At 35.3% G+C, this 17,139-nt stretch overlaps 7 protein-coding genes across 7 annotated transcripts; 5 read left to right on the plus strand and 2 right to left on the minus strand.

Moving 5' to 3' along the window:
- Positions 1-152: 152 nt before the first annotated feature.
- Positions 153-5,303, plus strand: AC631_01767 (uncharacterized protein; the record flags this gene model as incomplete). Its single annotated transcript, XM_015610597.1, has 1 exon — positions 153-5,303. The coding sequence occupies one exon, from the start codon at positions 153-155 to the stop codon at positions 5,301-5,303; it is 5,151 nt and encodes a 1,716-aa protein (XP_015468596.1).
- A 619-nt stretch (positions 5,304-5,922) lies between these two features.
- AC631_01768 (uncharacterized protein) lies at positions 5,923-6,984 on the plus strand (the record flags this gene model as incomplete). The annotated part of the gene is made up of 1 exon (XM_015610598.1): positions 5,923-6,984. One exon carries the CDS (start codon positions 5,923-5,925, stop codon positions 6,982-6,984), a length of 1,062 nt encoding a protein of 353 aa, XP_015468597.1.
- A 355-nt stretch (positions 6,985-7,339) lies between these two features.
- Positions 7,340-8,824, plus strand: OPI1 (transcriptional regulator; the record flags this gene model as incomplete). Its single annotated transcript, XM_015610599.1, has 1 exon — positions 7,340-8,824. One exon carries the CDS (start codon positions 7,340-7,342, stop codon positions 8,822-8,824), a length of 1,485 nt encoding a protein of 494 aa, XP_015468598.1.
- Positions 8,825-9,786: 962 nt separating this feature from the next.
- Positions 9,787-12,228, plus strand: AC631_01770 (uncharacterized protein; the record flags this gene model as incomplete). Its single annotated transcript, XM_015610600.1, has 1 exon — positions 9,787-12,228. The coding sequence occupies one exon, from the start codon at positions 9,787-9,789 to the stop codon at positions 12,226-12,228; it is 2,442 nt and encodes an 813-aa protein (XP_015468599.1).
- An 817-nt stretch (positions 12,229-13,045) lies between these two features.
- AC631_01771 (uncharacterized protein) lies at positions 13,046-14,065 on the plus strand (the record flags this gene model as incomplete). The annotated part of the gene is made up of 1 exon (XM_015610601.1): positions 13,046-14,065. The coding sequence occupies one exon, from the start codon at positions 13,046-13,048 to the stop codon at positions 14,063-14,065; it is 1,020 nt and encodes a 339-aa protein (XP_015468600.1).
- A 155-nt stretch (positions 14,066-14,220) lies between these two features.
- Positions 14,221-15,435, minus strand: AC631_01772 (Zn(2+) transporter; the record flags this gene model as incomplete). Its single annotated transcript, XM_015610602.1, has 1 exon — positions 14,221-15,435. The coding sequence occupies one exon, from the start codon at positions 15,433-15,435 to the stop codon at positions 14,221-14,223; it is 1,215 nt and encodes a 404-aa protein (XP_015468601.1).
- A 591-nt stretch (positions 15,436-16,026) lies between these two features.
- Positions 16,027-17,034, minus strand: AC631_01773 (uncharacterized protein; the record flags this gene model as incomplete). Its single annotated transcript, XM_015610603.1, has 1 exon — positions 16,027-17,034. The coding sequence occupies one exon, from the start codon at positions 17,032-17,034 to the stop codon at positions 16,027-16,029; it is 1,008 nt and encodes a 335-aa protein (XP_015468602.1).
- Between the last annotated feature and the right edge of the window lie 105 nt (positions 17,035-17,139).

Below are 17,139 nucleotides of genomic sequence, written 5' to 3' on the forward strand. Positions count from 1 at the left end.
GCTTTGGTCACGTGATTCCAAAAACTTTTCCTAAAAAAAAAAATCTACGATGACATGGTGATGGTGAAAAAAATTGAACAAAGACTATAACCGAAGCGTTTGTTAATCCACTACACTTTTTTCTAGAATCATATATTAATAGATAGGACAGCATGGCGGATCCTTCACCATCCAAATCTGTTATAAGTAGTAGTGATGTTGCCTTTCCTAGAGGAGGTGCTACTGCTTTATCGGCTTTAGAAATTAAGGACATCTCCAATGAAGCAACAAAAGACGTTCTTTTCGAAGCTTCTAGTGCATCCAAGAGATCGAGCTCATCCAAATCAGAGCAACCATCTAAGAAGTCTAAGAAGGGATCTAAGAAGAAGACAACCAAGACATCCAACGAAGACGAAGAAGAAAAATCGAATGTACAAATTGAAAATTTTAGTTTTAAGAATTTGATCCCAGGCACCCAAGTGTTGGGTCAAATTACTAATATTGGCAAATTAGATTTGACATTAAGCTTAGGTGATAATTTGGTTGGTTACATTCCAATCACGTCCATAAGTGAAGAGATCACCGAGCAAATCGAAAAGTTTGAAGAAGTAGACGACGATAGCGAAGACGATGAAGAATTGCAATACGATGATGAAGAAAAGGACCAAGAAATACAGACCGCAACATTAAAGACCAAAAGCGCTGAATTCCCTGTCTTAAAGGACATTTTCAAAATCGGACAATGGTTAAGAGCTAACGTTGTCAAGTCTTCAAATGATAGTAAAAAGAAAAGAATCCAATTATCCATTGAGCCGCAGGTTGTTAATTCCACTTTAGAGGATGAAGACCTTACTCCTGGAAACTTGTTACAATGTTCTATAAAATCTATTGAGGATCATGGTGTTATTTTGAATGTTGGTAGATCAAACTTTTCGGGTTTCATATCTAATAAAGAGTTAAAGAATAGTAAAGATATCGAAGCTGAAGACTTGAAGGTTGGTGATGTTCTATTGACAAGTATAGTATCAAGGCCATCATCAAGAACAATTACTTTGAGACCAGTGCAATCCAACTCCACATCCAAGAAAGTCTCAGTATCAGCAATTTCGTCGGTAGATGCTATTGAACCGGGTATCTTAGTAGATGCATTAGTGTCTGATATTACGAAAAATGGTATTATCACAAAGGTATTTGGTTTAGTCGATGGTACTATCAACTTGCCAAATTTGAACGATTTCGATTTACAAACTTTAAAGCATAAGTATACAATTGGTAATAATATAAAGGCTAGGGTTACCGGTATTTTATTAAAGAGTGGCACTAAAAGATTAATGTTGTCTCAATTACCTCATATAATATCTTTTTCATCCAGTCCATCGGATGAATCTAATGCTTTGGATGCTTTTCCTATAGGTCACATATTTGAAGACGTCGAAGTGAAAGGAAGCGATCCTAACTATGTTTTTGTTAGTTTTGGATCTTCTTCTTTACATGGTCAAGTCCACAATTCTAAAATTGATCCTCTGAAAAATTTGGAAATTGATTATTCTGTTGGCTCAAAGCATAGAGCCAGAGTAATTGGTTATAATTCGATGGAAAACTTATTGGTCTTAACTATGGAACCAAAATTAATTGATTCCAAGTTTTTGACTACTGATGACATACCAGTTGGTGAATTTGTTAACGGCGGTGAAATTGTCAAGGTTTTGCCAGATTCAGCTGGAATTATCGTTAAAGTTTTCAATGGTTTTGAGGCTTTGGTCCCAGGAAATCATATGTCCGACGTCAGGTTAGTCTATCCTGAAAGAAAATTCAAGGCTGGCGGTAAAATTAAGGGTAGAGTCTTAAGAAAGCAAGGTAAAAAATTGTTTATTACTTTGAAAAAGTCATTAGTAAATGTCGAAGACAATGAAATTTTGACTAGCTTTGATAAGGCCGCTATTGGATTTAAATCACCTGCAACTGTCGAGAAATTTGTCCATAATGGTGCTATCGTATCATTCTTCGGTAATTTAAGAGCTTACTTACCTAAGAATGAAATTTCCGAAACATTTGTGAATCAAGCAAGCGATCATTTGAAAATTGGACAAACTGTAAATGTCAAGATATTAAATGTTAGCGAAGATGATCAAAGATTAATGGTTACATTAAGACAATCGATTGACTTGAGTGATTCTCAAAAAGCCTCCATAACTGACTTGTATCCAGGTAGATCTATCGCCAACGCAATTGTCGTTGAGAAGGCTAAAGAATCTGTAATCGTTGAATTGGAAAATAGCAATTTGCGTGGTGTTATCTTTACTGGTCATTTATCTGATGGTAATTATGAACAGAATAGATCTATTTTCAAGAAATTACCAATTGGGGACAAAATTGAAGTTTTAGTTTTGGAAAAAGACTTGAAATCGAGGTCTGTTACTGTTTCCGCTAAGGCTTCTTTGATTGAAGCAGCAAAGCATGACGAAGTTCCAGCATACTTTAAAGATATAAAGGTAGATAATAAGATGTTACATGGTTACATTAAATCTGTAACTAATATGGGTTTGTTTATCTCATTTGCTGGTAAATTAACTGGTTTAGTGTTGGCTAAGTATGCAACTGATAAACCTGATGAAGATTTGTCCAAAAAATTTTACAAGTATCAATCTGTCTCTTGCCGTGTAATTAGAATTGATGAAGAAAACAAAAGATTTTTATTGTCATTGAAAAAGAGTGAAAATTCTAAAGATTCATCCAACACAGAGGAAGTTATCAATCCAATTGATGCCACTAAGTCCACCGTTGGTGATTATACTCCTGGTGTTATTACGAGTGCAGTCATTAAATCCATCAAAGGTACTCAATTGAACGTTCAATTGGCAGATAATTTGCAGGGAAGAGTTGACATCACGCAATGTTTCAACTCATGGTCTGAAATTAAAGATAAAAAACAGCCATTATCGCAGTTCCACAAGAATGATAAAATTAAGGTTAAAGTTATTGGATTCCATGATGCAAAAAGTCATAGATTTTTACCAATCACTCATCGTAAAACTAATAAGCATATCATTTTAGAATTGTCCATGCTTGAAAAAGAATTGAAAACCCCAGATCAGCCATATCATATGTTAAACTTATCTAACACTTCAGAAGGTTCAAAATGGGTTGCTTACATCAACAACGTTGCAAAAGGATTTGTATGGGTTTCCATTACACCAACTATTAAAGGACGTATTTCATTTATGGAATTAAGCAATGATGTTTCTGTCTTTGATGACGTAGAAAACAAGTTACCTATTGGTATGGCTATTGAAGCCGCTGTCAAGGATATTGATAATGATCATAATACAGTTGTTTTGACTGCAAGAACCAGTACTGTTGGCTCCATTAAAGACGTAAAGGTCGGTGATAAGTTGCCTGCAAGAGTTCTCAAGATTAGAGACACGTTTGTATTGGTTGAATTAGGTAAAAATCTCGTTGCATCCTCCTTTATCACTGATGCGTTGAACGATTATACTGAAAAATTGGACAATGTTTTCCACACAAATGATTTCTGTACGGCTACTGTTTTAGCTGTTGATGAAGACTCAAAAAAGATTGCTGTCTCCTTGCGTAATGATGATGCTAAAGACAAGGTTATTAATACGGTAGAAGATTTAAACCGTGGAGATATTGTAAGAGGATTTGTTAAAAATGTTGCAAATAATGGTGTTTATATTGCATTAGGTAGATCTGTGCATGCTTTGGTTAGAATCACAGACTTGTCTGATTCGTACTTGAAGGACTGGAAGAAATATTTTAAACCTCATCAACCAATTATTGGTAAGATTTCATCCTGTAAAGAGGAAGGTCGTATTCTCATGACCTTGAAGGAAAGTGAAGTTAATGGTGAATTGAATGTCTTAAAGAAATTCGAAGACTTAGAAGTAGGCGAAATATTCGAAGGTTCAGTTAGAAGAGTAACTGATTTTGGTGTTTTCATTAAATTGGATGGAACTGTCAATATAAGTGGTTTATGTCATCATTCCCAAATTGCCGATAATGATGTTGAAAATGTTTCATCATTATTTGGAGAAGGTGATCGTGTCAAGGTTAAGATTTTAGCAATTGACCAAGAAAAGAAGCAATTGTCATTAGGTATGAAAGCATCTTACTTCACTAATACTGAAGCTTCCTCTGAACAAGAAGATGTTGAGATGTCCGATGCGGTTGATGAAGACGAATCAGGTTCTGAATCTGATGATGAACATGAAAATGATGAATCTGACGATGAAATAATGGAAGATGTCTTAGAAAATGAAAAAGACGCTAGTGAGGACGATAGCGACAGTGAAGGAGATGAAGAAAATGAAGATGCCAAAGCTTCTGGTTTATCTGGGTTATCAACTAATGGTTTTGATTGGACCGCATCTATATTAGATCAAGCTGAAGATAATTATTCATCATCAGACGAAGAAGATTTCACGCATGAAAAGAAGAAGAAGAGAAAAACACTGAAGATCATTGAGGATAAGACTGCCGATTTAAATACTAGAGCACCACAATCTGTGTCTGATTTTGAAAGATTATTGGTTGGTAATCCTAATTCCTCTATCATGTGGATGAACTACATGTCATTCCAATTACAATTGAGTGAGGTTGATAAAGCGCGTGAAATTGGTGAAAGAGCATTGAAGACAATTAATTACCGTGAAGAACAAGAAAAGATGAACATTTGGATAGCATTATTGAATTTGGAGAATACTTTCGGAACTGATGATACATTAGAAGAGACATTCAAGCGTTCATGTCAATACATGGACTCATTAACTATGCATCAAAAATTAGTGAGTATCTACACCATGTCCGAAAAATTCAGGAAGGCTGATGAATTATACAAGGTCATGTGTAAAAAATTCGGTAAAAATGTTTCTATTTGGGTTCAATATGGTTCATCCTTGTTGGATCGTCAATTAAATGATGAAGCACATGAGGTTTTAGCTCGTGCTTTACAAGTTTTGCCTAAGAGAGAACATATTGAAGTAGTTAGAAAATTCGGACAATTAGAATTTACAAAGGGTGATCCTGAACAAGGTAGATCATTATTTGAGGGTTTAATTTCAGATGTTCCAAAGAGAATTGACTTGTGGAATGTTTATATTGATCAGGAAATTAAGCAAGATAATAAGGCTAAGGTTGAGGACTTATTTGAAAGGGCCATTAGCAAGAAATTATCTCGTAAGCAAGCCAAGTTCTTTTTCAGCAAGTGGCTCTCTTTTGAAGAAGAAAAAGGTGACCAACAATATGCTGCTCGTGTTAAAGCTAAAGCAGCTGAATATGTCCAATCTCATCAAAAGGATGAATAAATTTTTTATACTTTTTGAAAAGTTCTCCTTACGTATTATTACTTGAAGGAGTTCTTTTTACCGTTTATTTATTTCTTTCTCTTTAATTTTATTTGCATCTACTGTATAGTTTTTATTATTTTGTTTAATAGAATTTTGATATCAAAATTGAGCGTGTATTTGTGGCTGCGAAAATTCCTTTATCCATAAAAGCGTCTAAAAGTCTTGTACTTTATATCTTTTCTAAAGCATTTAACAACAACCATGCAACCAGTCCAAGACAAGACGGTTACTTCAAAAATATTCAAATTCAATTATTCTACTGGCATTCACCCTTTGTTCTTGTTAATTTTGGTACTTCTTTCTGGAAATTTTATTTATGTATCATCATCTACTAAACCACGCTTCAATGTCGATAAGCCTAAATTCCAATTAACTCAATCAAGTGCTTTTAAAACAATTGTTAAGTGTAGTGATAATTCAGATGGTATACAATGTTTTAAACAATACCGTAATGAATTGAGTGGAGAATCAAGGAATGGAATGAGTACAGTTTCGTTTACTCAATTGGAAAGGTTAGTCAATTTTTTGTTCGAATACTTAAATGAATACTTACTAATACTCGTATAGTTGTCTTGATATGGTGTCCGATAATGCTAATGATTTGGCTGTGTTGTTGAATATTCAAACGTGTTATCATCAAGCCGATATATTAGATAGGGCTGTTGACTTTAATACTTCATCAACCGGTTCTAGCTGGTTTGTAATAACCGGTGTAATTATTAGTTTATTTATTCAAGTGATTGTCGCTATTCATTCCATTGTTACGTTCATTTTCAGGAATAGAGATTTTGAGCATCTTGGACGAAATATTAGATACCTAGGAGACAACTTTGAAATCTTGAATGAAAAACAAGTAGAACTTTATAGTACAGTTTCCTCATTAATTGGAACTATTAAATCTGAAACCAGAAACCTCCATGGTAGACTTAATCGTGGAGGGGACGTTCGAAGGGAAATTGAAAGTATTTCTGAAAATCTTGAAAAAACCACTATCGACTTTTCTCAATTGAAAGGTTATTTCTATTCAAGCTGTGGTCCTACTGCTGCAATCTTGCCTCCACTTCCAGCTGAAAACTCAGCATATTACAAAAAGCTGCCACAAGGTAGAAAAGCTCACAATTCCTACAAGAATAATGAGAATTCCAAGACTGATAATAAACCAACTGTGCACAAATCAACAGGTGAAGCCGTTAATACTCATTTGAAACTTTCTACTGTAGTAGATAATCCTAAGGCGGCTTCTGATATTGTTATTGACTCGACTCAAAATGAAAATTCCGATGCAAACGGAACCGACTTCAGTAAATCATTTGATATTTCCACCACCGAAGGAAGAGAAAAATGGAAAAAGTACATTAGAGAACAATTGATCAAGTCAAAGTCAACTCAGTCACCTACTGTTGCTTCTAATTGTAATTCTGTTTTAAAGCAGATCGATATTAACCATCTTCGTGTGGAAAATGACCCTAAGGTACTTAATATAAGATATCAAGATGTTTTAAAGAGAGATCAAAATAACAATAAATTCAGGCGTATTTTTATTCTTGGTAGAGGGTGGGTTTCCTCCAGAAAATTAGAGCAAGAAGAATTAAAATTTGGTCCTTCAAGTTTCATTAAACTTGAAGACCCTGAAGTTTGATTCTGCAATTGTGAACAAAAAATTCAGTTTATCTGCAAATTTTAAAAAAATTATTTGTTGATTATTATAATTGCAATTATTAAATAATCTAAATATGTATATCATTTATTATATATATTCATCAACAAGTATTGATTGGCGTTTTATAGCAAAGTATTTGATTTTATTTGCATCCATTTGACTCAACATTTCGATTTTCTTACGAAGTAAAATAAGATGCCAAAAAAAAAAAAAAATCACATGCTTTGACGCAGAAAGTTTCTCTTGGGAAGCCATGATAGTAGTCTTTTATACTCCGAATATATATTACGAGAACCACATATTCTGTTTGATATAGGCGTTTATTACAATAAATATGACTAAAGGGAATAAGGTAGCGAAGCGGAAGCTATCAGACTCGTCGATATCTTCGCAAAATTCTGTCTCATCGCCGTCACCACCACCACCACCATACAATAACAAAGAAAACGTTGGAAACATCAACTCAACTGATAATGATCTATTTTCTGCAGCAGAGGCGTTAACGCAACTTACTAGATGCTCTACACCCCCCTTGACGATAAATAATCATCTGTCAACCACGACAACTCCTGTTTCATCGCTTTCATCATCACTAGAAGACAGAACTAACGACGGGAAGAGAAAAGCGGAATATAAAGTAAGTCAGGGTGAACATCCGTTAGTGACAAAAGTTAGCAAAGTATCTAAACATCCTATCGTCACAAACGCAGTTAAATATTATGAAAACTCTAAGAGGAATTATGGAGCATTTAATTATGCAGCTGGTATAGTGGAAAAGGCAGCGATTCCTGTTGTGAACAAAATTGAAGTTAATTTAAATAATAGACATCAAGCCAGACAATTGAAGCTCGAAGGAGAAGCTCAAGGTCCGTCGGTGACCATCAAAAAGAGACGGTTAGGAGGTGCAGCGGATTATAATAAAGTGGTTACAATGGAAACTAAAAAAAGACTTCAGTTTTGTTTGCACCTTTTGCGTTTGGCCAATGATCGGATTAACTACAAAGTAAACTTCTTACAACAAAAAGTCATTGATAAAGAACGTTCAATCAAGGAGAAAAGGTCACTTAACAATGCTAGTAAATCGAGCGATATTAACAATGAAGGTGTCGCTGATGAAACACAAGAAGGAACCAATGTTACATCCGCAAACAGAGCAGATACAAATACTGCTACTGCTACTAATGTTTCCTCTCAAGATGCACAGTCGGAAGCTCAACAAACTAAGACAGAAATTGTTGCAACAGTGAAGAAAATTATACACGTCATATCCACATTCAAGCCCTCATCACTCAATACCAATACCATTTCTCCAGATGGTAATGATGTAGATCCTCAATCCAGGTCAGAAGATTTAGAATTCAAGTCAACCATACGTGATATTATATTAAGGTTACCGCATACAATCCAACAGGCTGCAATAACAAACAACACTTCTGCTCAGCATGCAAATGACAAGATATTTGTATTTGCCAGAGAATCATTAGAAATGATTACGAAACTAACGAATGTTTTTAATGGACAACTTGAGCACGCAGAGCAATGGCTCGCAGGAGAAATGCAGAAAGAAAGAGAGAGACGCAAAAGATTAGAATCTAAACAAGAAGCTACCAAGCAGCAATTAATAGAGCAAAATGGGACCACTGTTCCAGGAGACTCTAAAGTCGAGGGAAGCGAAAGAATTCCGGCGAAATCTTCACCAGTAGAGAAAACTCAAGTAGATGCATCACAAAAAGAATCATTCCAAGAAGAAATAAACCAGGAAGCTGAAGTTCCTAGAACTGTAACTGCATCAGACGAGAATTTGAAAATAAGTTGCTAGTGTATGTAGCTATGCCATTATTACCAACGTCATTAAATTTTTTGAATTGTAAGTAGTATGGGGACATAAGTCACGATACCTCCTGAGGATTTTTACTCCGCGCAAAAGAGGCCAACCCTACATTCTATATTATCAACAATCATCCATGCATGTCAATATATTATTCTATTCATTCAAATTATCAGGTAAGAAGCCGGGTAGGAATGTACAAATTAATTATTTGAATCCTAACGTTCAAAACTTTAGCATTTGACGAAGTAATCAATTTACAAAACCTACGTAGAATACACGTTTGGTTGGAGATATCAATAAATAATAGTCTGTGGTCTTGTGAAGTTGATTTAATCTTGTGACATTAACTAAATAGTCACAATATGTTATATAGCAAGTAGCAAGAATAACACATGAATCTCCTTAATGGGGTGGTGCTACTAATATTGAGAGTAATCTTCGTAGACTTCCAAATTAGGAAGTAAATACAAAAAAGTTTCATATATACACATATCAAATTCACTGCGAAATCACCAATTTACTACATTGGGTAAAGAATATGTAAAACTTCCTTATACGGTAAATGATATTTACGTGAGAACAAAAATTACTTAATTGGGAAAACTTATTAAAATATATGCTTTTACTGCAAATGAAATTATATCTCCACTATCTGTAATGCCTATTTCTTTCATTCACAGTTCAAAACTTCCAAAATAGGCAATGTAATAATTAGGTCGAGGGAATTTATCATCAGAGGGTTTCTATATAAGGGAATTTTTGAATTGACGGCTACAGTTAATGCTACAGAATAGGCATAAAATTATTTAGTTACCTTTTTCAATATATTTCAAAATATAAAAGAATTCAAATCCCATTTTTTAAAAGTTTTGAAGGATTAAGCAGTTTTCTGTAATATAACGAAATATACTATACATTTTCTTAATTATATTGAGATCAACTATTACAAAATGTCTGCTCAATTAAAGCTATCTGGAGAAGACATTCAGAAGCTTACTACCTGTTGGTCAAGCTTGCAAGCTAATAACAAATATCATAAGGATGACTTTATTACTAGGTTATTTTCAAATTTGGTTGCTGCTAACCCTAAGTTGAGAAAGGTATTTCATTCGGAATCTGTTATTGCTGAACAGTCCACCTTATTTGGTGACTTGTTGAGTTTCACAATGCTCTACTTGGATGATGAATACACTTTGAGCCAGTGCATGAATGCATTCTTGAAAGAAAATCCAAAATTTGTCAAGGTGGGTTCTCAATACCTCGAGCCAATGGGTTCGGCCTTGATCGTTACTTTCCGTCAATGGTTGGGACAAGGAAAATTCAATGAACAAATACAATCCTTGTGGGTGCAAGTCTATTTGTATATTGCAAACTGCCTATTACAGTTTGAAGAAAATTTAAGTGAAAGTCGTTCTCTCGAAGAACCTCCAATCGAGGCATTAAGACCAAGAAGACGTCCTCCAGTGGAACAAATAACAAAGGAAGAAGTTCAACAGGAACAACAACCTGAAATACAACAGGCTCAGCCACAAAGAAATTACGAAGAAGACAATAATATGCAGAAGGAAGTACAACAGGAGATTCCTGAACCAGAAGTTATTCAAGATAAATCAATAAAACCACTTAATACCAGCACTATTCTGTTCCAACTCTCAAACAATGAAAAATACAGAGGGTTTAGAAGAAGTGTGCAATCTTCAGAAACTGAACCAATATCAATTCAGATTCCAAGTACTCCTACATTCCAACAAGTCACACCACCACTCAGCCCACCATCTGTTCCTTTTGATCCAAGAAAAATGAGAAGCTTGCCTCGCTCACCAGCATCTTTGAATGAGCAAGAACTGATTTCATCCAAAGACAACTCCTCTTTTGATCCTCGTAGATCGAGAAGAAGATCTCCATCTGCTGAGCCCGAACAAGAAGAACCAATGGTTGCTCCTCGTTCTTCAAGAAGAACATCTATGAAGGAGCTCATTCAAGAAGCAGAACCAGTACAGGAAGCCGAACCAGTTCAACAAGCACAAGCACAAACTCAATCATATAAGGCTGATCCTCGCAAAATGGCTTTTACAAAGCCATCAAATGTTATCTCTGATGATTCGGATGATGAGTTTGCTGAAAAGGAAAAGACCTTTGGGTTTGACCCTCGTAGGCTTTCTAAGAGAAAGTCTCAATCACCAATTATCTCAGATGAGGAATCTGAATTTGAGCCTACATCTCCATTATTTAACAGTCATTCGAGAGAAACTTCTGTGAGTGATGTTGAAGATGATTCTTACAACTTTGAGGTGAAAGAAACTTCAGCTGAAAGAACAAATAAACCTTCTGCATTTGACTACAATAGTTTTGGTATCAAAGGATTGGAACCAATCGTTGAGTCTGAATTTGATGAAACAGCCTCTTCGAAATATGAAAGTGATGAAGATATCGATAATGATAATGCATCATCTCAATATGGTGCTCGTTCATCATCGGATGCAGATGAAATAAGTTCAGGGGTGTCAACATTGTCTTTACATAATAGTGACTACAGATCATCTATTAATTCTGGAAGTGATGCTACTTCAGTATCACCATCACCAGAACTTAACAAATTCCAAATGGGTCATGGTACTAGACAGGCTTCAACATCAAGCGATGTCAGTTCTATGAAACCACTCTCAGATCAAATTGCAGAACCTGTACATACTATGGCAAGACCTCAATCATCATGTACATCATTATCTTCAACATACCAAATGTCGAGAACTAGCAGCCAACAACAATTCAAACAAAGAGCCTCGCTTGGATTTATGAGAAGTAGTTTCGTCTTGAAGAAGGAAATCGCTCAACAAGGCTTCAACGAACCAGAAAACGTTCTTCTCAAACCTCCTACTATCCCAGCAGCCACCAACAACTCTTCATACAACTCAGCAAAGACTAGCACTACCTCCCTTCAGAGTACTCTCAGTTCTGGAACCGGTTCTGATGGATGTTATGACTTGTTGAATTCATTTGTGCCTGTGACAAATCTTTCTAACGACAAACAAGCCACTAAAACTATGGCTTCTTCAGTGAAGACAACACCAAGACATACCAGATCAAACTCAGACTTACAAAGCACAAGGTCATTTGCATCAACAGAATCGAAGAGAAAGTCTTTGAGATCTAGATTGTCGTCTATTTTCTCGTCTTCTTCATCTACCACTACTACCAGAAAATCTTCATTAGCATGCGATCTGACTTCGGATTTAGCTTCTATCTGCACCACTGAGACAAACAGATCTAATATTTCGGGCTTTTCATTCTTCAAGAAGAGAAACTCAATCGATTCCAGATATAGTTCTTCTCAAAAGAATGGCATGAAGTACAATGTTAAAGCTGTTCCTTACGACGTTTTTGCAAAATAATTTCAATTATTATCCTGGCGATGATATTAAATTGTTTGATTTACGATTACATTTTCACTACCCGCTACTTATCTTTTCGTGGAGCTTTCTGACTTACTTGTACCACCCATGATTGTGGGCTTCAAATGCTACATCGATAATTAAACTTTAAAGTTTATTCGGTACACTCTGTCTAGACGCTCTTTATATTTATAATTACCCATATATATTTTCAAGTCTTTAGATAAAACCACAATATATTACATTTTTTGGTAGAGCTTACTATTGCTTTCTTGTAAATTAATGTATAATAATAATCCCCCCCGGATCCCCCATTACTCATGCTAACATGTGCATATGTGTTCTACAATAAAATTATTTCTTGTTCAATATGCCTTATTTCTAGACAACACCAATTACTTCTCTCGTTGCAAAGTGAGGGAGACATGGATAACGTGGCCATTCGATTCCAACGTTCTCTCGCACTGCATAAAATAGGTATATCTATTGTGTTGCCTTGGACATTGCCGCGGACGCATGAATGAAATCGATAAACTTTCCCAAGAGGGAAATAAGTATCCTGAAGTACATTCAATTCTCTTGGACATTCCCTAACTTTAACCCCGAACAGCCAAAATAAGCTATAAAGATGAATAGCGTATATCCGAGAGAAGAATTTGAGTCTGATCAGCCAATAAGCTCTAGATTTTTGATTAGGGTCTGTGATCGATCTTATTGGGGAAGAAATAAGATAGAAGGAGTGAAGTTATATTTAGAGCTTCTCAAGAGACTTTGAAGAATTATATTATATTTTCTCTTTCACAGAATGCTCTATAGCATGACAGGGGTATACATCGAGGGAACATCAACTGGCCTGTCATTCTACGATACAGGTTTAAATTTCAGCCTGGGTGAAATAGACGCGATTAAAAATATATGGAGAGTGCTAGGGATAGTTACAGCTTCAGGGTTTGCTGGTTCAAATCCACAATTTGACACATCAACTACAGCCAGTCAAGAACAAGATGAAGAGATATTGCAACAAGATGAAGAGATATTGCAACGCTTCATACCAGGGGTGGCCAAACTGAATATTATTAATATGAACTCGGGTAGTTCTGTGGAAATCGATGAGAGGATAGCTGAGGAGTTTGCGTTTAAATTAAAATCCAATTTATTGCATTACACAAGTTTACATTATAATCCCAAGGAAAGCTATAAGAGAAACGATTTTGATGACTTCGAACTTGAAGATGAGGAATTTGACTACCATTTGCCTGACTTAATACGCTTGATTTCTAATATTATCTATGATTTAGAAAATATTCATAATAATGATTCGGGCGTAATAAAAACAGCAAAAATATGCTCTCGTATATGGAATTATGAGATGTGCCATTACAAATTGGTCGGTGAAGCGTTAACGTTGACTATTTTAGATCAGGTTGGGCGAAACCGGTTTTCACCTGAACTTGAATACACATGGCTCAAATTCTATAATATATTCTCTAATTTATTACAAACAGAAGGCGAAGACCCATTTTTTGATTTGCCTATACACGAGGAAATGTCTAGAAGCAGATTTCCAAGTGATACTCTTACATTGTCAACCATAAGTCCAAGATCTTCGATCAATTTTCCTGATGACGACATATATTCCATTAGGGAACTACCATCAGTTGATCAAGACTTCGGGGTATTCAGCCTGCTAAACGGAATCAACGAGGAAGATGAAGATGGTTCTTATGATTTAATTAATGTATTTGGTTACGACAGATCGGAAACTAAAAGTCCAAGCAAGAAGGGATATAGATCATCACTTACAAGATTTAGAACGAGGAGAAAATCTCTAGTTTAAATCCATATTTTATATCTACGAGTATAACAGGCTAAGTATTGAATTATATTAAGTTTAAGTACATATTTTATAATATACAATATAATAGACAGCGTATGATAAATCAAGAACTGATTTTATATTCTAAACTCTTATGAACTAGGTACTTTAAAAAATTATTTCAAGCATTGATTATTATCACAACCCGAGGCTCCATCAACAATACAATTGTCAACGTTAGTTTGGCCGTAAGCACTTGCTTTCTTATTCAATTTTTTAGAGCCGTTCGAAAATTCTGGCTGAATAGTTGCACTATGGATTCCGAAACGATGTAAAATTTCTCTTACTTGTGTAACAGCATTAACAAAGGTAACTCTATCAATCTGATCTATAGTATCATTTGAAGTATTGGTTACTTCAGGACCTTGGTTTAATTCAACATGCAATGAAGCGATTAAAATATCTTCGTTTAAATTCCAAATATGAAAATCGTGGACAGATTTGACGGATTCTAACTTTTCTATCTCATTCAATATTAAATTTGAATTAACATGTGCTGGAGTTGCTTGTAAAAGGATTTTAGATGATTTACGACACAATGATAAAGCAGACGTGAAAATTATAACGGTAATAAGCAACGAAATAACAGGATCAAAATAAAATCTCCAAGAATAATCAGTTTTCCAAATAAATAACGCTGTTGCAATGACACCAATGTTTCCTAAAGCATCACCTAAAACATGCAAAAATACACCTTCCATATTCATGGACTTTCTTTTAGTAGCAGATTTCTTTGCATTATCATTCTTAATCAATGGGCTATGTTCATCATAACGTCCGACAACATTATTTGGCATATATTCCGTGAAATCAGAAGTTGACCCGTTGCGATCATGACTTTCATTCGCATTACTGGATTCGCCTGCTTCTATATCGCCATGAGAGTGTCCATGACCACCTTCAGAAGCACCATGAGAATGAGAATGGCCATGTTCATGGAACAATACTAAACCAACACCATTACTAAGTAAACCACAAATACCAACAATTAATATCAACTTTGGTTGAGTGATGTGTTGCGGTTCGAAAAACCTTTGTATTGCTTCAAGAACAATAGTAAAGCATAATGCTAAAAGGAAAACAGCATTGATAAGTGCCCCTAAAATCTCAGCTCTTTGCCACCCATAAGTATACTTTCCATCAGCTGGTTTAGTGTTCTTATATCTAACCGCCCACAATGCTATGACTAATGAAATAATGTCATTTAACATATGAAATGAATCAGCAACCAATGCAAGCGAATGAACACTATAGCCCACGATAGCTTCCAAAAGGAAGAAAACAGTATCCAAGATTATAAGGAATGTGATTCTGACTTCCTTACCTGTCATTATACTTCTATAATTCAAAATTGTTCAATACAATTAAAAAAACATTTAACTGTAACCTTTACTCTTTTTTCTTTCGGATTCACGGATAATCGCGAAGAGCAAAATCCACAGTTATCAGTTTACGAATGTAAATAACAATACAGACTAATATTACTATTACTATATAATTATGTAACTAGCAAGTATATTCAAATGCAGATAAGTTAAAAAAATGCCATGTATAAGTATTAAAAACAAATAAAATAAACTAACCCAATTTCAAATAAAAACATGAAAAAAAAAACTTAAATCTGTAATATAGTGAATATTCATCTTCTAGACGAAGAGGTTAATCGTAAAAGCAGCATTATATCATAAATAGTTACATTCTGTCCAGTAGAACAACCACTCATGTAATGCCATTACATGATAACTCCAACCATTGAACATCTAACTAAAAAGCGCATAAAACCAAACAGTAAAATAAAACAAATTGTATACGGCACAACCAGGTAATTTAACTAAACCCAAGAAATAAAGTTTATGAAAACAAACATAAGAATAGCAGTAAGAAATGACAACAAAAATATTAATTGATGAGAATTAAAATGACTAGTTCTTAGATGAACCTAACAATTCATTAAAACTGATTCTTTGACCTTGCTGAGGAGCAATTTGAGGAAGATGATGTGGACGGTGTTGCTGCGGTTGTTGCTGTGGTTGTTGCTGATAATGAGGAGCAACCATCGGGAATACACCACCTTGAGGTGGCGGAGGTGGAGGTGGTACGTGAGGATATTGATAATTGATATATCCCTGGGGAGTCACATAGTAAGAAAAGCCAGGCTGAACATAAGGGCTTCCAGGAGGAAAGGCATTTGGATTCGAGGGAGCAGTAGGAATATTTGGTGCACCATTCCCGGCAGGATACGCAGTAACAGGGTGTTGTGGGGGCGCACTAACCAAGTGCTGAACATTAGCTTGGGGACTAATGTGATAACTTGAATCTGTAGTATTTTGTGCAGCATGGTTTGCCTTAGGAGATGTTTTGAAAGATGGCTTTGGCAAATTCAAGGCTGCTGGGGAGGAATGAAACGAGGAACCAGCATACGTATCTTCCGTGATGGTTGTCTTCTTTTCCTTAGGCTTGGTGGTCTTTTTCGATGGCTTCTCGTTGAAAAAGTTAGGTTTCTCTCCATTTGGAAGGACAGGCTCATTATTTTTCTTCTTCGAATGGGACTTGGATGCGTCACCAAAGTTGGGTTTCTCACCATTAGGTAAACATGGTTCATTATTATGTTTTTTGTTATTACCTCCATTGTGATGACTTGGTTCATTACCAAAATTAGGTTTGCTTCCATCTGGTAAGACTCTTGTCACTCCCTTGCTATTAGATGAGTTTGAGGACGTGTGCTTAGATGCCTTTTTATTCGACTTTTTATTTGTATTCGACCCGGATTTATTCCCAAAGTCAACTTTAGCACCGTTAGGCAACCCTTTTTCATCACTAGTACTTTTCAGAGGTTTGTGCTTGTTAGTTTTTGAGCTGGGAGCTTTGGCAGGAGGGACATTATGATTCGACTTCTTCGTATGAATCAGTAAGGGTAATTCATGCGCCATCATATTTTATGTAAATTATTCTTTTTAGAACTTGTGTGATATTAATAGAAACGTCTAGTAGGGTTATAGTAGTATAACTTTAAACATATATTAGATTAATACTTT

This window comes from Debaryomyces fabryi, assembly GCF_001447935.2.
Source record: "Debaryomyces fabryi strain CBS 789 chromosome Unknown contig00026, whole genome shotgun sequence".
NCBI lineage: Eukaryota > Fungi > Ascomycota > Pichiomycetes > Serinales > Debaryomycetaceae > Debaryomyces > Debaryomyces fabryi.